Source organism: Aquarana catesbeiana, linkage group LG03, assembly GCF_042186555.1.
Source record: "Aquarana catesbeiana isolate 2022-GZ linkage group LG03, ASM4218655v1, whole genome shotgun sequence".
NCBI lineage: Eukaryota > Metazoa > Chordata > Amphibia > Anura > Ranidae > Aquarana > Aquarana catesbeiana.
In genome coordinates, this window is record NC_133326.1 from 743,970,058 (window position 1) to 743,990,931 (window position 20,874).

A 20,874-nucleotide genomic window follows, 5' to 3' on the forward strand; every position below is an offset into this window, starting at 1 on the left:
TACCCACCTGACTCTGTACACGCTCACCTGTACCCACCTGACTCTGTACACGCTCACCTGTACCCACCTGACTCTGTACACGCTCACCTGTACCCACCTGACTCTGTACACGCTCACCTGTACCCACCTGACTCTGTACAGCTCACCTGTACCCACCTGACTCTGTACAGCTCACCTGTACCCACCCGACTCTGTACACGCTCACCTGTACCCACCTGACTCTGTACACGCTCACCTGTACCCACCTGACTCTGTACAAGCTCACCTGTACCCACCTGACTCCATACACCTCACCTGTACCCACCTGACTCCGTATACCTCACCTGTACCCACCTGACTCCGTACACCTCACCTGTACCCACCTGACTCCGTACACCTCACCTGTACCCACCTGACTCTGTACACCTCACCTGTACCCACCTGACTCTGTACACCTCACCTGTACCCACCTGACTCTGTACACCCCACCTGTACCCACCTGACTCTGTACACCCCACCTGTACCCACCTGACTCCGTACACCTCACCTGTACCCACCTGACTCCGTACACCCCACCTGTACCCACCTGACTCTGTACAGCTCACCTGTACCCACCTGACTCTGTACACGCTCACCTGTACCCACCTGACTCTGTACAAGCTCACCTGTACCCACCTGACTCTGTACAGCTCACCTGTACCCACCTGACTCTGTACACGCTCACCTGTACCCACCTGACTCTGTACACCCCACCTGTACCCACCTGACTCTGTACACCCCACCTGTACCCACCTGACTCTGTACACCCCACCTGTACCCACCTGACTCTGTACACCCCACCTGTACCCACCTGACTCTGTACACCCCACCTGTACCCACCTGACTCCGTACACCTCACCTGTACCCACCTGACTCCGTACACCCCACCTGTACCCACCTGATTCCGTACACCTCACCTGTACCCACCTGACTCCGTACACCCCACCTGTACCCACCTGACTCTGTACACGCTCACCTGTACCCACCTGACTCTGTACACGCTCACCTGTACCCACCTGACTCTGTACACCCCACCTGACTCCGTACACCTCACCTGTACCCACCTGACTCCGTACACCCCACCTGTACCCACCTGACTCCGTACACCTCACCTGTACCCACCTGACTCTGTACACCCCACCTGTACCCACCTGACTCCGTACACCTCACCTGTACCCACCTGACTCTGTACACCTCACCTGTACCCACCTGACTAGATTGATATCATCAGGGGCGTCCCTCACCTGTACCCACCTTATGACGTCAATGTATGACGAAACAACGTAGCGAGGAGTCGGTGACTTGATGATGATGTATGCTGGGAAGTGGTGGCCATCTTGTTGGTGGGGACTGTTAAAAAAAAGCACGTTTGTAACATTTTCATTTGTGGAGCATGTGAGTTTATCTCCTATTATTTCACAATAAATGTCAGTCATCAGTTACCTGTATTATTTCCCCTCCCCCTACAGATCAGACGTCTATGCCCCGGTATGGCGGACACATGGGGCGTGGTGTTGCTCCTCTCCTGTTTCCTCCAGGCTGGACTTGTATTCGGAACGCTGCGATCATTTGGGATTTTCTTCCCTGAGTTTGTGGAGTATTTTGAGTCGGCCTCCAGCAGTGTGTCCTGGGTGACGTCATGCGCAGTCGCCGTGCAGCAACTGATGAGTAAGTACTATAGAGTGCCTCCTGATCCGCCCCTGCATCACACCGAGGCCCCCCATCCCTCCTCCTGCGTCACGCTGCTGCCCCCCATCCCTCCTGCATCACGCCGCGGCCCCCCATCCCCCCTCCTGCGTCACGCTGCTGCCCCCCATCCCTCCTGCATCACGCCGCGGCCCCCCATCCCCCCTCCTGCGTCACGCCGCTGCCCCCCATCCCTCCTGCATCACACCGAGGCCCCCCTCCTGCATCACGCCGCGGCCCCCCATCCCTCCTGCATCACGCCGCGGCCCCCCATCCCCCCTCCTGCGTCACGCCGCGGCCCCCCCATCCCCCTCCTGCATCACGCCGCTGCCTCTCATCCCCCCTCCTGCATTACGCCGAGGCCCCTCATCCCCCCTCCTGCATCACGCCGCGGCCCCTCATCCCCCCTCCTGCATCACGCCGCGGCCCCTCATCCCCCCTCCTGCATCACGCCGAGGCCCCTCATCCCCCCTCCTGCATCACGCCGAGGCCCCTCATCCCCCCTCCTGCATCACGCCGCGGCCCCTCATCCCCCCTCCTGCACCACGCCGCGGCCCCTCATCCCCCCTCCTGCATCACGCCGCGGCCCCTCATCCCCCCTCCTGCATCACGCCGCGGCCCCTCATCCCCCCTCCTGCATCACGCCGAGGCCCCTCATCCCCTCTCCTGCATCACGCCGAGGCCCCTCAACCCCCCTCCTGCATCACGCCGCGGCCTCTCATCCCCCCTCCTGCATCACGCCGCGGCCCCTCATCCCCCCTCCTGCATCACGCCGAGGCCCCTCATCCCCCCTCCTGCATCACGCCGCGGCTCCTCATCCCCCCTCCTGCATCACGCCGCGGCCCCTCATCCCCCCTCTGAGCACGCCACTGCCCCCCATCCCCCTCCTGCATCACGCCGCTGCCCCTCATCCCCCCTCCTGCATCACGCCACTGCCCCCCGTCCCCCCTCCTGCATCACGCCGCGGCCCCCCATCCCCCCCTGCATCACGCCGCGGCCCCTCATCCCCCCTCCTGCATCACGCCACTGCCCCCGTCCCCCCTCCTGCATCACGCCGCGGCCCCCCATCCCCCCCTGCATCACGCCGCGGCCCCTCATCCCACCTCCTGCATCATGCCTCTGCCCCCCTTCCCCCTCCTGCATCACGCCGCGGCCCCCCATCCCCTCTCCTGCATCACGCTGCGGCCCCCCATCCCCCTCCTGCATCACACCGCGGCCCCTCATCCCTCCTTCTGCATCACGCCGCTGTCCCTCATCCCACCTCCTGCATCACGCCTCGGCCCCCCATCCCCCTCCTGCATCACGCCTCGGCCCCCCATCCCCCTCCTGCATCACGCCGCGGCCCCTCATCCCCCCTCCTGCATCACGCCGCGGCCCCTCATCCCCCCTCCTGCATCACGCCGCGGCCCCTCATCCCCCCTACCGCATCACGCCGCGGCCCCCTATCCCTCCTCCCGCATCACGCCGCGGCCCCTCATCCCGCCTCTTGCATCACACGGCGGCCCCCTTATCCCCCTCCTGCATCACGCCGCGGCCCCTCATCCCCCCTCCTGCATCATGCCGCGGCCCCTCATCCCCCCTCCTGCATCACGCAGAAGCCCCTTTTCTCCCTCCCTCATCACGCCGCAGCCCTTCATCCCCCCTCCTGCATCACGCCGCGGCCCCTCATCCCCCCTCCTGCATCACGCCGCGGCTCCTCATCCCCCCTCCTGCATCACGCCGCGGCCCCTCATCCCCCCTCCTGCATCACGCCGAGGCCCCTCGTCCCCCCTCCTGCATCACGCCGCGGCCCCCCATCCCCCTCCTGCATCACGCCGCGGCCCCTCATCCCACCTCCTGCATCACGCCGCAGCCCCTCATCCCCACTCCTGCATCACGCCGCAGCCCCTCATCCCCACTCCTGCATCACGCCACGGCCCCTCATCCCCCCTCCTGCATCACGCCGAGGCCCCTCGTCCCCCCTCCTGCATCACGCCGTGGCCCCCCATCCCCCTCCTGCATCACGCCGCGGCCCCTCATCCCCCCTCCTGCATCACGCCGCGGCCCCTCATCCCCTCTCCTGCATCACACCGAGGCCCCCCATCCCTCCTCCTGCGTCACGCTGCTGCCCCCCATCCCTCCTGCATCACGCCGCGGCCCCCCATCCCCCCTCCTGCGTCACGCTGCTGCCCCCCATCCCTCCTGCATCACGCCGCGGCCCCCCATCCCCCCTCCTGCGTCACGCCGCTGCCCCCCATCCCTCCTGCATCACACCGAGGCCCCCCTCCTGCATCACGCCGCGGCCCCCCATCCCTCCTGCATCACGCCGCGGCCCCCCATCCCCCCTCCTGCGTCACGCCGCGGCCCCCCCATCCCCCTCCTGCATCACGCCGCTGCCTCTCATCCCCCCTCCTGCATTACGCCGAGGCCCCTCATCCCCCCTCCTGCATCACGCCGCGGCCCCTCATCCCCCCTCCTGCATCACGCCGCGGCCCCTCATCCCCCCTCCTGCATCACGCCGAGGCCCCTCATCCCCCCTCCTGCATCACGCCGAGGCCCCTCATCCCCCCTCCTGCATCACGCCGCGGCCCCTCATCCCCCCTCCTGCACCACGCCGCGGCCCCTCATCCCCCCTCCTGCATCACGCCGCGGCCCCTCATCCCCCCTCCTGCATCACGCCGCGGCCCCTCATCCCCCCTCCTGCATCACGCCGAGGCCCCTCATCCCCTCTCCTGCATCACGCCGAGGCCCCTCAACCCCCCTCCTGCATCACGCCGCGGCCTCTCATCCCCCCTCCTGCATCACGCCGCGGCCCCTCATCCCCCCTCCTGCATCACGCCGAGGCCCCTCATCCCCCCTCCTGCATCACGCCGCGGCTCCTCATCCCCCCTCCTGCATCACGCCGCGGCCCCTCATCCCCCCTCTGAGCACGCCACTGCCCCCCATCCCCCTCCTGCATCACGCCGCTGCCCCTCATCCCCCCTCCTGCATCACGCCACTGCCCCCCGTCCCCCCTCCTGCATCACGCCGCGGCCCCCCATCCCCCCCTGCATCACGCCGCGGCCCCTCATCCCCCCTCCTGCATCACGCCACTGCCCCCGTCCCCCCTCCTGCATCACGCCGCGGCCCCCCATCCCCCCCTGCATCACGCCGCGGCCCCTCATCCCACCTCCTGCATCATGCCTCTGCCCCCCTTCCCCCTCCTGCATCACGCCGCGGCCCCCCATCCCCTCTCCTGCATCACGCTGCGGCCCCCCATCCCCCTCCTGCATCACACCGCGGCCCCTCATCCCTCCTTCTGCATCACGCCGCTGTCCCTCATCCCACCTCCTGCATCACGCCTCGGCCCCCCATCCCCCTCCTGCATCACGCCTCGGCCCCCCATCCCCCTCCTGCATCACGCCGCGGCCCCTCATCCCCCCTCCTGCATCACGCCGCGGCCCCTCATCCCCCCTCCTGCATCACGCCGCGGCCCCTCATCCCCCCTACCGCATCACGCCGCGGCCCCCCTATCCCTCCTCCCGCATCACGCCGCGGCCCCTCATCCCGCCTCTTGCATCACACGGCGGCCCCCTTATCCCCCTCCTGCATCACGCCGCGGCCCCTCATCCCCCCTCCTGCATCATGCCGCGGCCCCTCATCCCCCCTCCTGCATCACGCAGAAGCCCCTTTTCTCCCTCCCTCATCACGCCGCAGCCCTTCATCCCCCCTCCTGCATCACGCCGCGGCCCCTCATCCCCCCTCCTGCATCACGCCGCGGCTCCTCATCCCCCCTCCTGCATCACGCCGCGGCCCTTCATCCCCCCTCCTGCATCACGCCGAGGCCCCTCGTCCCCCCTCCTGCATCACGCCGCGGCCCCCCATCCCCCTCCTGCATCACGCCGCGGCCCCTCATCCCACCTCCTGCATCACGCCGCAGCCCCTCATCCCCACTCCTGCATCACGCCGCAGCCCCTCATCCCCACTCCTGCATCACGCCACGGCCCCTCATCCCCCCTCCTGCATCACGCCGAGGCCCCTCGTCCCCCCCTCCTGCATCACGCCGTGGCCCCCCATCCCCCTCCTGCATCACGCCGCGGCCCCTCATCCCCCCTCCTGCATCACGCCGCGGCCCCTCATCCCACCTCCTGCATCACGCCGCGGCCCCTCATCCCCACTCCTGCATCACGCCGAGGCCCCCCATCCCCCCTCCTGCGTCACGCCGCGGCCCCCATCCCCCCTCCTGCATCACGCCGTGGCCCCTCATCCCTCCTCCTGCATCACGCCGTGGCCCCTCATCCCTCCTCCTGCATCACGCAGCGGCCCCTCATCCCTCCTGCATCACGCCGCGGCCCCTCATCCCCCCTCCTGCATCACGCCGCGGCCCCTCATCCCCCTCCTGCATCACACAGCAGACCTCATTCCCCCTCCTGCGTCACGCCGCCGCCCCTCATCCCCCCTCCTGCATCACGCAGAAGCCCCTCTTCTCCCTCCCTCATCATGCCACAGCCCTTCATCCTCCCTCCTGCACCACGCCGCGGCCCCTCATCCCCCCTCCTGCACCACGCCGCAGCCCCTCATCCCCCCTCCTGCATCACGCCGCGGCCCCTCATCCCCCTCCTGCATCACGCCGCGGCCTCTCATCCCCCCTCCTGCATCACGCCGCGGCCCCTCATTCTCCCTCCTGCATCACGCCACGGCCCCTCATCCCCCCTCCTGCATCACGCCGCGGCCTCTCATCCCCCCTCCTGCATCACGCCGCGGCCCCTCATTCTCCCTCCTGCATCACGCCACGGCCCCTCATCCCCCCTCCTGCATCACGCCGCAGCCCCTCATCCCCCCTCCTGCACCACGCCGCGGCCCCTCATCCCCCCTCCTGCGTCACGCCGCCGCCCCTCATCCCCCCTCCTGCATCACGCAGAAGCCCCTCTTCTCCCTCCCTCATCACGCCGCAGCCCTTCATCCCCCCTCCTGCACCACGCCGCGGCCCCTCATCCCCCTACTGCATCACGCCGCGGCCCCTCATCCCCCTCCTGCATCACGCCGCGGCCCCTCATCCCCCTCCTGCATCACGCCGCGGCCCCTAATCCCCCCTCCTGCATCACGCCGCGGCCCCTCATCCCCCCTCCTGCATCACGCCGCGGCCCCTCATCCCCCCTCCTGCATCACGCCGAGGCCTCTCATCCCCCCTCCTGCATCACGCCGAGGCCCCTCATCCCCCCTCCTGCATCACGCCGCGGCCCCTCATCCCCCCTCCTGCATCACGCCGCGGGCCCTCATCCCCCCTCCTGCATCACACCGAGGCCCCTCATCCCTCCTCCTGCATCACGCCGAGGCCCCCCCTCCCCCCTCCTGCATCACGCCGGGGCCCCTCATCCCCCCCCGCGGCCCCTCATCCCCCCTCCTGCATCACGCCGCTGCCCCTCATCCCCCCTCCTGCATCACGCCGAGGCCCCTCATCCCCCCTCCTGCATCACGCCGAGGCCCCTCATCCCCCCTCCTGCATCACGCCGAGGCCCCTCATCCCCCCCTCCTGCATCACGCCGGGGCCCTCATCCCCCTCCTGCATCACGCCGCAGCCTCTCATCCCCCCTCCTGCATCACGTCGCGGTCCCTCATCCCTCCTCCTGCATCATGCTGCGGCCCCTCATCCCCCCTCCTGCATCACGCTGCGGCCCCTCATCCCCCCCGCATCACGCCGCAGCCCCTCATCCCCCTCCTGCATCACGCCGCGGCCCCTCGTCCCCCTCCTGCATCACGCCGCGGTCCCTCATCCCCCCTCCTGCATCACGCAGAGGCCCCTTATCCCCCCTCCTGCATTACGCCGCAGCCCCTCATCCCCCCTCCTGCATCACGCCGAGGCCCCTCATCCCCCCTCCCGCATCACGCCGCGGCCCCTCATCCCCCTCCTGCATCATCCCGAGGCCCCTCATCCCCCCTCCTGCATCACGCCACGGCCCCTCATCCCCCTCCTGCATCACGCCGCGGCCCCTCATCCCCCCTCCTGCATCACGCCGAGGCCCCTCATCCCCCCTCCTGCATCACGCCGCGGCCCCTCATCCCCCCTCCTGCATCACGCCGCGGCCCCTCATCCCCCCTCCTGCATCACGCCGCGGCCCCTCATCCCCCCTCCTGCATCACGCCGCGGCCCCTCATCCCCCCTGCATCACGCCGCGGCCCCTTATCCCCCTCCTGCATCACGCCGCGGCCCCTCATCCCCCTCCTGCATCACGCCGCGGCCCCTCATCCCCCCACCTGCATCACGCAGAGGCCCCTTATCCCCCCTCCTGCATCACACCGCGGCCCCTCGTCCCCCTCCTGCATCATGCCGCGGCCCCTCATCCCCCCTCCTGCATCACGCCGAGGCCCCTCATCCCCCCTCCTGCATCACGCCGCGGCCCCTCATCCCCCCTCCTGCATCACGCCGCGGCCCCTCATCCCCCTCCTGCATCATGCCGTGGCTCCTTATCCCCCCTCCTGCATCACGCTACTGCCCCTTATCCCCCCTCCTGCATCATGCCGCGGCCCCTATCCCCCCCCCCCCGCATCACGCCGCGGCCCCTCATCTTTTTTTTTTTCTTCCCCAGGCCCGCTGGGCTGTGCCCTCGCCCTCCGGTTCGGATATCGGCGGGTGGTCGCTGTGGGCGGAGTTCTCTCTTCTCTGGGGATGTTTTTGGCCTCTTTCTGCACTCACCTCTACCAGCTCTACCTCAGTATTGGAGTCGTGTCAGGTAAGTCTCCCCAGGTAAGGCTTAGGGGGCGGGGCTTCCTTACACCTCCATCATTTCCCATTTTGTGAACTCCATGTCACCCAGCAGGGGGAGGGGCAGACTCGTGGCTCCTTTCTGGGTCTCCCATCAGGGGGAGGGGTAGACCCGTGGCTCCTTTCTGGGTCACCCAGCAGGGGGAGGGGCAGACTCGTAGCTCCTTTCTGGGTGACCCAGCAGGGGGAGGGGCAGACTCGTAAGCTCCTTTCTGGGTGACCCAGCAGGGGGAGGGGCAGACTCGTAGCTCCTTTCTGGGTGACCCAGCAGGGGGAGGGGCAGACTCGTAGCTCCTTTCCTGGGTCACCCAGCAGGGGGAGGGGCAGACTCGTAGCTCCATTCTGGGTCACCCAGCAGGGGGAGGGGCAGACTCGTAGCTCCATTCTGGGTCACTCATCGGGTGGGGGGGCAGACTCGTAGCTCCTTTCTGGGTCACCCAGCAGGGGGAGGGGCAGACTCGTAGCTCCTTTCTGGGTGACCCAGCAGGGGGAGGGGCAGACTCGTAGCTCCTTTCTGGGTGACCCAGCAGGGGGAGGGGCAGACTCGTAGCTCCTTTCTGGGTGACCCAGCAGGGGGAGGGGCAGACTCGTAGCTCCTTTCTGGGTGACCCAGCAGGGGGAGGGGCAGACTCGTAGCTCCTTTCTGGGTCACCCAGCAGGGGGAGGGACAGACTTGTAGCTCCTTTCTGGGTTACCCAGCAGGGGGAGGGGCAGACTTGTAGCTCCTTTCTGGGTTACCCAGCAGGGGGAGGGGCAGACTCGTAGCTCCTTTCTGGGTCACCCAGCAGGGGGAGGGGCAGACTCGTAGCTCCATTCTGGGTCACCCAGCAGGGGGAGGGGCAGACTCGTAGCTCCATTCTGGGTCACTCATCGGGTGGAGGGGCAGACTCGTAGCTCCTTTCTGGGTGACCCAGCAGGGGGAGGGGCAGACTTGTAGCTTCTTTCTGGGTGACCCAGCAGGGGGAGGGGCAGACTTGTAGCTTCTTTCTGGGTGACCCAACAGGGCGAGGGGTAGACTCTTGGCTACTTTCTGGGTGACCCAACAGGGGGAGGGGCAGTAAATTGTGAGGTTGAAGTTGCTGGGGGGTAACTCTTTGTCTCTTATTTTCCGCAGGACTCGGATGGGCGTTGATCTTCTCCCCCTCGATGGCGGCCGTGTCCTCGCATTTTTCCCGCCGGCGTACTCTGGCTACAGGATTTGTGCTGACGGGTTGCGGGGTGTTCTCCTTCGCCCTGACGCCCCTTCTGCAGTACCTGGTGGAGAGGTACTCCTGGCGGGGCGCCATGCTCCTCCTGTCGGGGATCACCCTAAATTCAGTGCCTTGTGGGGCCCTCCTGCCTCCGGTAGGGGCAGATCCTCCACACCACCAGCGCTCTTTTTTATGGGGGTGGGAACTTCTCCGTGATTGGCCCTTTCTGCAGTACTGTCTGGCCATCACACTGATCAATGCTGCATACTTTGTGCCGTACATTCACCTGGTCGCCCACATGCGGGTGAGGGGAGTTGGAGAAAGGCAGGCGGCCATATTAATGTCCCTGGTGGGCATTGCAGATGTTTGCGGACGTTTGATTGCTGGTTGGCTGGCGGATCTCACCCCCAAACGCATCCTGCTCCACCTCAGCTTCTGGACTGGATTGACCGCGCTGGTTCTGGGGCTCCTCCCACTGGCGTGGAACGAGGTGGGGATGGGGATGGTCTGTGTGGTGTTTGGATTTTGTGCCGGAGCCCTGACCCCCGGCGTCTTCTCGTGCCTGACGTGGGTGGTGGGAACGGAGAAGGTTCTGCCTGCAATCGGACTGCTGCAGATGGTGGAAAGTGTTGGGGGACTGCTGGGACCGCCCATCTCAGGTGAGACCGCCTCTTTACACTGCTTTGTGGCACCTCTGCAAACACCACTACCTACAGCTTTATACACAATGCAGGATTACCAGATTACCTGAACCATCCCCTGTCCATAGGATAGGATTACTGCAACCCAGCTAATAACCCAAAAGGCAGAACAGAGACTGCTAAAGAGACCAGAGATGGAGACTAGTAGAGAGGGGCTGTGATAGGGGGCGGAGACTGAGAGGAGGAGAGATGGGAGGGAGACTGAGGAGGAGAGATGGAGAGGAGCAGAGATGGGGCGGAGACTGAGGAGGAGAGATGGGAGGGAGACTGAGGAGGAGAGATGGAGAGGAGCAGAGATGGAGCGGAGACTGAGGAGGAGAGATGGGAGGGAGACTGAGGAGGAGAGATGGAGAGGAGCAGAGATGGGAGGGAGACTGAGGAGGAGAGATGGAGAGGAGCAGAGATGGGGCGGAGACTGAGGAGGAGAGATGGGAGGGAGACTGAGGAGGAGAGATGGGAGGGAGACTGAGGAGGAGAGATGGAGAGGAGCAGAGATGGGGCAGAGACTGACGAGAAATGGGAGGGAGACTGGTAGAGAGGAGGAGAGATGGGGCGGAGACTGATAGAGAGAAGAGATGGGGCGGAGACTGGTAGAGAGAAGAGATGGGGCGGAGACTGGTAGAGAGGAGGAGAGATGGGGCGGAGACTGGTAGAAAGGAGGAGAGATGGGGCGGAGACTGGTAGAAAGGAGGAGAGATGGGGCGGAGACTGGTAGAAAGGAGGAGAGATGGGGCGGAGACTGGTAGAAAGGAGGAGAGATGGGGCGGAGACTGGTAGAGAGGAGGAGAGATGGGGCGGAGACTGGTAGAGAGGAGGAGAGATGGGGCGGAGACTGGTAGAGAGGAGGAGAGATTGGGCGGAGACTGGTAGAAAGGAGGAGAGATGGGGCGGAGACTGGTAGAGAGGAGGAGAGATGGGGCGGAGACTGGTAGAGAGGAGGAGAGATGGGGCGGAGACTGGTAGAGAGGAGGAGAGATGGGGCGGAGACTGGTAGAAAGGAGGAGATATGGGGCGGAGACTGGTAGAGAGGACGAGAGAAGGGGGGGAGACTGGTAGAGAGGAACAGAGATGGGGCGGAGACTAGTAGAAAGGAGGAGAGATGGGGCGGAGACTGGTAGAAAGGAGGAGAGATGGGGCGGAGACTGGTAGAGAGGAGGAGAGATGGGGCGGAGACTGGTAGACAGGAAGAGAGATGGGGTGGAGACTGGTAGAAAGGAGGAGAGATGGGGCGGAGACTGGTAGAGAGGAGGAGAGATGGGGCGGAGACTGGTAGAGAGGAGGAGAGATGGGGCGGAGACTGGTAGAGGACCATAGGGCCATGTTCAGGAAATGATCGTCACGCAGTTGTTCGTCATGACGCATTTATTGCAGCATAAAACATTTCATGCCAAGGTGACATCACTACACAGCGATGATGTCACGGTAATTCTCCAACTCTCTCCCATAGGCTGGCTCCGGGATTGGTCGGGGGATTTCTCGCTCTCCTTCATCATCTGTGGCCTCTTCCTCTTTCTTGGAGCCATCATCATCCTCACCCTTCCCGGAGTTCTCTGCAGGCCAAGGCCCGACCAATCACAGACCAGAAACCAAAGCCATCAGAATCACATTCCAGCAGCCAAAGAGAGTCTGATGGTGACCAATGGTACGAATCAGTCAGATCAGAGGGCGGAGCCAGTGGAGAATAAGGGCAGCGCCGATCTCCCGCCACATGTAATATCTTCATCTGTACACCATCTGTGCCTTAATACAGCCAACATGGCGGAACCGACTACTGGACCATGCCTAGAAAATAACAGCTCCTCCCCCTGCGCTGTGACATCATCACACAATATGAACTCTGTGCTATGACGTCATCAATAAAAAGGCTATTTATTAGAAAGCAGCGTCCGAGTCATTGATCCGGAAGGGGGGGGCAGGGAGCTCACAAAGTGCTGAGGCGCAGATCGCAGGCTCTCCGGGACAACTTCTCCGGGGAATCCGACGCCATCAGCGAGAAATCCCGGAATATGTCCATGTAGGTCTCGTCCCCTGTGTGTGAGAGGAGCACCAATTACATAATGGTACAAGGTTACTGGGTAGGTGGGGGCCCCCCCCACCCCATATATATCTATCCACCCAGTCCTGTATATACCCCACCCACTCCTGTATACACCCAACACCCCCACCCAATTATAGATACACCCCCGACACCCTCACCCGATCACCCCATCATCTCTACACCTGACCCTTCCACCCACTCTATCCTAGCACCGGGTCCCCCCAGGCTTGTACGCATACCATCTTCAGCACACCAGGAGCCCAATTCCTGGGGCCCTCTGATAATCAATGTAATGAGCACCTGAACTCTTCAGTAGGAAAAACTGGGAGGGGCAGGGCAGCCCTCCACATTTTCCAGATAAAGTCCCTATTTTCATATCGGAGATCCCAGGTTATGGAGGGGCCTTGAAGATGCTGAAGGTAGGGGTGGCTGTATTGGGGACGTTTCCTACGCCAACACCGTGACCCCCCACATCACTTTCTCGTCAGTGTGACCCTCCACCCCCCCCCCACATCCCTCTCCCACCAATGTGACCCTCCATCCCGCCACTGTGACCCCACATCCCTCTACCGCCAATGTGACCCTCCACCCCCCCACATCCCTTTCGTGCCACTGTGACCCTCCACCCCCACAACCCTCTCCCACCGCCCAACATGTAAAGTGGATACAATACCACATGCAGCACTCTACAGACCACAGTCCTCCATGATCCAACATACTCACCGGCCTGGCCAAGAGCAATGTCCGCCTCCCTCATCTTCACTAATCTCAGCCTATGATGGAAGACAAGACAAGACATGGCCGTCATAGCCTGACCCTCTCTCATACATCCCCATTATAGACATGTCCACCATTTACCAACAAACCAATTGGCACCAGCAGCCATAAATCCTGGCCCACCCACTCTCTTAGTCATGTGACCTACACTCTGCTGCTCAGTTGCATGTGGGAGGGGATATAAGGTGTCCAATGCCAGCACATTTCTGGTTTGGTAGGTCCAGAGACATCTAGCCAGTTCGAGTGACGATCATGTTATCTACATATTCTGTGATGTCCAGCCCCTGCAGGGCATGCACACATGAAGTCCAGCCCCTGCAGGGAACGCACACGTAATATCCCACCTCTGCAGAGCATGTATATGTTGTTTCCCATCTCTGCAGAGCATTTACATTTGATATCCCATCCCTGCAGAGTATGCTCATGTGATTTTCCCACCCATGCAGAGCATCTACATGTGATATTTCACCTTTGCAGAGCATTTACATGTGATGACCATCAGCAGGGACCCACTCCATTGATAGGAAGTGTCATGTGGGACATTTCTTGTGACACCTATAATGTCCACCTGACATTCAGAGATATGATGGCCAAATGTGGTGAACAAGACAATAGTAAGTTATTTATATGATGGTAGATGAGTGTCAGTAGAAAATTATGGGATGTGTATTATGACATTAGACCGGTGTCAGTACTTTAGACTCGGTAGAAGATGTTTTTTTGAGTTGACAGGTTGTCCTGGAGTCTTGGGTGGCAGTTGTTTTCATATGTTGGTTGCGAGCTCCTGGTGACCTTCATCCCAGAACACTACAGAGAGCTGTAAACCAGTAACAGGATAGAATGTGAACAAACAACAATTCTTACTACATCAGGTCAAAGCGACCCATGAAACGTCACCCTGGATGGAAGGCCGGTTACCTGACACAGAGGAAAACCATGACAAATCCTTCCTGTCTAGTCAAACATTATATGGCCATCTATAAAGTGACAGGAAACCTCTACATAGATTTATAGGTGATCATACCAAGAGGAAAGATTTACTACAGCAGAGGAAATGAAAGAAAAGCGAGGCCCTCAGCAAACCGATCTCTGGGGCCTTCCGAAAACTGAAAACAACAAATAACAGAACAAAGGAGGTTTAGGTGAAGGAGTCTGGACTCTCCAGTTCTCTGTCACCTTCATTAACATCTTGACCTCTTGTGACCCTCCTATAACCCCTCCATGACCTTTCCTCTAACAATCTTTGACCCTATTTGTAGAATTCCATGACACAGATATGCTAATCTCACACCCATTTGGCTGGGGCAGCATTATCAGAAATAGGTTTGGTGGTTGGCTCTACGTGTGTCTGAGTAAATGAGTGGCCTCTGTGGTAAGATACTACGGTAAGCAAAAATAGAGACATGTACCATCATCCAGAAATCAATAATCAGCAAAGTTGGGAGCCTGATCCCCAGTCAGGCGACCAAAAAAAAAAGTGGGGGCATGTTGGACTATTACGGTACAGTAAAAATTAATAACAATATAGAAAAATATAACAGTGATGTAAAAATGTATAATTGATTTTATTGATGCAAAGAACAAATCATTGGTAATACAATACAACATGATAGTAATAAAAATAAAGCACCAATGGGGTCATTAATATACAATAAGACACTTAATCTCAGATATCATATTCCTCAACTAGTTTCGCGGACATAAACCGCTTCGTCAGGAGGGACATGGGTAAGCAGACTTGTCCCCTTCCCCCTGTAATCTCTATAACATTTTTTCTAATTATGATGCTGCAATACAAGTTTTACTGTTTATGTCCTTTTGGGCAAACCTCATTGTATTTTCTCCTATTTGTTAGGTTCAGACTGTTTAGTCAGAATAAACCATCTTCAGATTCCCTCCTGACGAAGCGGTTTATGTCCGCGAAACTAGTTGAGGAATATGATATCTGAGATTAAGTGTCTTATTGTATATTAATGACCCCATTGGTGCTTTATTTTTATTACTATCATGTTGTATTGTATTACCAATGATTTGTTCTTTGCATCAATAAAATCAATTATACATTTTTACATCACTGTTATATTTTTCTATATTGTTATTAATTTTTACTGTACTGTAATAGTCCAACATGCCCCCACTTTTTTTTTTTTTGGTTGCCTGACTGGGGATCAGGCTCCCAACTTTGCTAATCTACGTGTGTCTGGTATTCTCAGCCACATTTGACATTCCTATCCATACTTTCCCAGAATCCCACCTTCCCCTCTACTCACAAGGTTACAATGTCAGCATTGGCTTTTTCTATGGCAATGGAGAGGACATCCTTTTTTTCATTGTCCAAGGCGTTAATGTCAGCTCCTCTCTTCAGAAACAAACAAGCCAACCTGGTGGACACGACACAGAAAGAAGAGACACCATGAGAGGAGATAGATGGCACCAGAGGTAGAGGAAGGGAGGTGACAAGGTATGACTGAGTGCACAGGGATGTAGACAAGAGATGAAGAGGTGATATGATAGGAATGGTAAGATGGAACATGTCAGTGCAAAGGACAGCGTTAGATGAGAGATGGGAACCACCAATGGAAGAGAAGTGGCATGATCTCCAACAAAGATGAGACGCAACATGTCAGGGAAATGATAAATCAGAGATGAAAGATGAGAACCATCAATGGAAGAAACAATGCAGGACATAGAATGAAAGATGAGAGGGCATGGTGAAAAAGACAGTGTTAGATGATGGATGAGAACCATCAATGGAAGAGAAGTGGCATGACACGCAACAAATAATAAGAGACATATCAGAGAAAAGCTCAGATGAAGTTCTGAGATGAAGGATGATATAATGCAGGATGTATAATAAAAGAAGAGATGAGACGTCAAGGAAGATCTGGGATTATGGATGAGACCCATCAATGGAAGAGATGAGGAATGACACACAAAGAAAGATGAGAATGCATAAGATAGGACATGTCAGTGAAATGGACAATGTTGGATGAGAATGAGGAGGGCCTGACCCACAATGAAAGTTGACACAGGAGATGTTAGTGAAAGAACAATGAGAGATGAAGGATGAGACCCGTCAATGGAAGGAACGAAGCAGCATATACAATAAGAAATGAGATAGGACAGGTCTGTGAAAAGGACAAGTTGAGGTGATGGATGAGAACTATCAAATAGATGATACAGGAAGTACGGTGAAAAATGGGATAAGATGTCAGTGAAAATCGCAATTTGAGGTTATGGAGGAGAACCACCATTTGAAGAGACAAGACATGACCCACAATGAAAGATGAAATGGAAAATGTAAGCGAAAAGATCAATCTGAGATGAAAGATGAGAACTATTAATGGAAGAAACAATGCAGGACTTAAAATGAAAGATGAGAGGGCATGGTGAAAAGGACAACGTTAGATGATGGATGAGAACCATCAATGGAAGAGAAGTGGCATGACCCACAACAAATAATAATAAGGACAAGTTGAGGTGATGGATGAGAACCATCAACTAGATGATGGAGGAAGTACAGTGAAAGATGAGATAAGATAAGATGTCAGTGAAAACCACAATCTGAGATGATGGATGAGAACCACCAATGGAAGAGACAAGACATGACACAAAAAAAAAAGATGAGACAGAGCAGGTCAGTGAAAAGATCAATCAGAAATGAAAGATTAGAACCTTTAATAGAAGATACGATGCAGGACATACAATAAATGAGATAGAACATGGTGAAAAGGACAACATTAGATGATAGATGAGAACCATCAATGGAAGAGAAGTGGCATTATCCACAACAAATCATAAGAAGAGACATATCAGCGAAAAAGGACAATCTGAGATGAAAGATGACAACCACCAATGGAAGGGACAATGCAGGACGTACAATGAAAGATGAGATGGGATGTAAGAAAAGATCTGAGACTATGAATGAGACCCATCAATGGAAGAGATGAGGAATGACACACAAAGAAAGATGACATGGGACATGTTAGTGAAAGAACAATGTGAGATGAAGGATGAGAATCATCAATGGAAAAATGTATGCATGAAACATGAGATAGGACGAGTCTGTGAAAAGGAAAAGTCAAGGTGACGGATGAGAACTATCAAATAGATGATGCAGGACATACAATGAAAGATGAGATAGGATGTCAGTGATAACAACAATGTGACATTATGGATGAGAACCACCAATGGAAGAAACAATGTGGGACATACAATAAAACATGAGAGGACATGGTGAAAAGGACAATGTAAGATGATGGATGAGAAGCATCAATGGTCGAGATGAGGCATGATACACAATGAATATTAAGAGACATCTCAGTAAAAGGACAATCTGAGATGAAGGATGAGATGAGAACCATCAATAGAAGATACAATGCAGGATGTACAATGAAAGATGAGATGAGATGTCAGTGAAGATCAGAGATTATGGATGAGACCCATCAACGTAAAAGATAAGGAATGACACACACAGACAGATGAGGATGGATAAGATATGACATGTCAATAAGAAGGACAATGTTAGATGGTGGATGAGAACCAGCGAGGGAAGAGGTGAGGCATGACAAACAATGGAAGGACAACAAAAAAGTGAGGAGGCACCAGCAGCCCCCATGAGAGAAGTGTCACCATCAGTTCCAAGGAAAATGCCTTACCCCGTGTAGCCCTGCAGCGTGGCGTGATGGAGGGGTCCTCGACCATCTTTATCAGCTTGATTGACACTCGCCCCATTCTGTAGAAGAAACTCACAGGCAACAAGAGAATCCTGAAAGCCACACATTTTGGTTGTCAGTGGAGGGTGACGCAATACAGACAATACAGCAGATAAGTGACTGAAGGCACCTACAGAGAGCACAGCTCGGATAAGTGGCGTCCGCCCATCCTCATCGCTGCGTACCCAGTTCACGTCCGCACCATGTGCCAGGGCATCCGCCATGGTGGGAAGATAGCGGTGTTCAGCAGCACGGTATAGAAGCGCCCCAGGGTGTAGATTTCGCACGTCATTCTCATCCCCCATTCCAGACATGGCAGCTGTGTAGAGACACGATAGACAAATGAGAGGGGCTCATGGCACAGAATTCATTTCATGAGCTGTATAAACACAACGTCTATGTCTAGAAAGGACCCATTGAGCAGGAACTTACCATTGGGTGGGGGAGGAGCCGTCCCTGGCTTTGGTCTCAGGTGAGGTTTAGGGGGCCTGTGCAGTCGGCTGATTGGTCGGTTAAGCTCAGGCTCCACATCTCTGTTGGCCTTTTTGAGACTTCCATCCACCCGGCTGCCTTCTTTCTCCATGCTGCTGGGTGGCCACTTGCTGGACATGGCAGAGGGTCTGACCTCCAGGGTCCTGCTCTCCGGGTTGCTGATTGGACGGGTGGGCACGTTACCGTGATGCGGGTTGCTGCGCAGAGCCATCTGGGGAAGTTTGGTGATGAATTTCTTCTCCACGTACTTTGCTTTGATCCAGATTTCCTTCTCACTGCTGTAATCAGAAGTTCAGAACTAGTTATGTTGAGTGGTTCCCCTTTTTCAGAAGAGTCACCCAGTTATTCCTGCCTTTCTGGAGGTTCATAGATGGTCTATGGACAGAAGAATTACAGTGGATTCATACCATGGCTCAATGACAATCAGAGCCCTAAAGAACAAGAGTGAACAAAGAGCCTGCATGGTGAGAATTGTATGCAATAAGTGCTATCCCAATACAGAGGAAATAAAACGTACAGCCATTGGTTGGTCCCTGTAATATGACATTTGTCACAAAATATATTAGACTCATATAAGGGTCAAATTGTTGAAATAAAATCCCATCTACAGCTATTTAGAGACACAGACCAGACAAAAGAAAATGGAATCAGCGTACAAAGACTAAGCAGCCCGCTCGTCTTAAGTCGATTATCATACGAGAAGCCTGAGAAGGATGGAACCCATATGAGGTCATGAGGTGAAGGCTACAGATTACACAAGGTCCTAAGTGGGAGTTGGAGACCATATGATGTCATTAATGAAGGATAAAGACAATCCCAATGGAAGGGTAAGCCTATGATGTCACAGGTGAAAACTGAAGATGATACAAAGGATTGGGGAAGAGCGGAGTGTTGACATCACCGTGTGCTGGAAGATGTTGGTTTCTTTATGTTCATCTCATCAATTCGAGCCTCGTAGATGGAATTGATAATGTTGTTCCCAAGTTCACACATGAGCTGTAATGAAAGACAAATAAATACAAATAAATATTCCCAGATAATAAAACATCAGATTTCCCTGCATTGACCTGACTATTGGGCTTCATGGTGCAGTCTTGTCAGGACATGACGGCAGAACACTTTATACAATCAATAATAGCAATTCCATATACTCAAAACGACCAACAAGTATGAGCAACAACTCCCGACACCCTTCCATAGCACTGAATCACTGAGCCAACCAGTCCCCGTAATATGCAACATCTCAGGTATCACCCCAGACCAAACCTTTCCCACCAAAAACTGGAGATCATCTCCAATCCCAAGCCCACCTCACCCAACAATGCCCCAAAACCATCACCTTAACAAGCTCTGGCTCCCAGGTGTCAAGTGTTAGTGATCGGACCTTGGAGAAATGGACGCCCAGGCTCCTGTGAGAGAGAAGATGTTATTGGGTAGGGGGATAAGGAGACATGCAGACAATTGGGGCTCATCCTTACCTCTGACCAAGATTAGTCCTCATTCCAGAGGATCTTCTACTGAGGAGGGTCAATGTATTGGATCACCCCCATTGTAATCAATGTATGGTCCAATGTCTGGCCATAAAAATTTACCACATGACCAAATAATCTATATTTAGTATAGCAAAAGTGAGCGCCCAATACCAATATCACCAGAAACTGCAGGAACCTAATGTGTACAGTCTGGAGGAAAGAAGGGAAAGGATGGACTGAAACCTTTAGGTTGATGCTTGGAACAGACTTCCATTGGAAGTAGTGCGTCAGTAAACAGTAGGTGAGTGCAAACATGCTTGAGACAGACGTAGATCTATACTCAAAATGTGGTTGCGTCGTCTCCATGTCAGCAATCGGATGGGCCATCAAGGTGTCAGTAAGAAATTGGGTCATCCCAGTGTAACTGTTCATGTCATCTAGTTGTCAGTAAGCGATCAGGTCATCTCAGTATGAGTAAGGTTTGGGTCATCCCAGTGTCAGTAACTGTTCAGGTCATCTAGTTGTAAGTTGTTTAGTAAGTTGTCTAGTTGGCTAAGTAAGAGGTTTGGGTCATCACAGTGTAAAAGAGAGATCATGTCATCCTGGTGTCAGTAAGCAGTCGGATCAATTCATTGTCAGTAAGTAGCTGGGTTGTCTCAGTGTCCGTAAGAGGTCGGGTCATGGCAGTGTTAATAATTGTTTGTGTCATCTCAGTGTTAGTACATGGTTGGGTCATCCCAGTGATAGTTCTGGTTGTCAGTAAGCGGCTGGATCATCCTGGTGAAGGAAAGAGGTCAGGTCATCCTGGTGTTAGTAAGCAGTTGGGTCAACCCATTGTCAGTAAGTGGACAAGAATCCCAGTGTCAGTAAGTGGTTTGGTCATATTGGTGTTAGTAAACAGTTAGGTTGTATTGGTGTAAGAAAAAGGTTGGGTCATCCTGGTGTCAGTAAGGGGTTTGGTCATCTCAGTGTCAGTAAGAGGTTGGGTCATCACAGTGTCATCTGGTTGTCAGTAGGCGGCTGGATCATCTCGGGGGAAGAAAGAGGTCAGGTCATCCTGGTGT

The 20,874-nt window shown here is 56.7% G+C and overlaps 2 protein-coding genes across 4 annotated transcripts in view; one reads left to right on the forward strand and one right to left on the reverse strand.

Annotated features, from left to right (window-relative positions):
• Positions 1–12,195, forward strand: part of LOC141133889 (monocarboxylate transporter 13-like) — a 51,433-nt gene extending 39,238 nt beyond the window's left edge. For all 3 annotated transcript variants that reach the window (XM_073623492.1, XM_073623491.1, XM_073623493.1), the window contains 4 exons: positions 1,488–1,686; positions 8,250–8,393; positions 9,540–10,274; positions 11,764–12,195. In XM_073623492.1, coding sequence (XP_073479593.1) covers positions 1,509–1,686; positions 8,250–8,393; positions 9,540–10,274; positions 11,764–12,164 — 1,458 coding nt within the window. In that variant the 5' untranslated portion in view covers positions 1,488–1,508 and the 3' untranslated portion in view covers positions 12,165–12,195. The remainder of the gene's footprint in view (positions 1–1,487; positions 1,687–8,249; positions 8,394–9,539; positions 10,275–11,763) is intronic.
• ACAP1 (ArfGAP with coiled-coil, ankyrin repeat and PH domains 1) overlaps positions 11,661–20,874 on the reverse strand; it is a 32,323-nt gene continuing 23,109 nt past the window's right edge. The window contains exons 14-21 of the mRNA XM_073623489.1: positions 19,678–19,747; positions 19,240–19,334; positions 18,279–18,616; positions 17,981–18,165; positions 17,790–17,899; positions 15,402–15,512; positions 13,078–13,127; positions 11,661–12,344 (exon numbers count right to left, since the gene is read on the reverse strand). Of these exons, the coding sequence (XP_073479590.1) occupies positions 12,238–12,344; positions 13,078–13,127; positions 15,402–15,512; positions 17,790–17,899; positions 17,981–18,165; positions 18,279–18,616; positions 19,240–19,334; positions 19,678–19,747 (1,066 nt within the window). The 3' untranslated portion in view covers positions 11,661–12,237. The remainder of the gene's footprint in view (positions 12,345–13,077; positions 13,128–15,401; positions 15,513–17,789; positions 17,900–17,980; positions 18,166–18,278; positions 18,617–19,239; positions 19,335–19,677; positions 19,748–20,874) is intronic.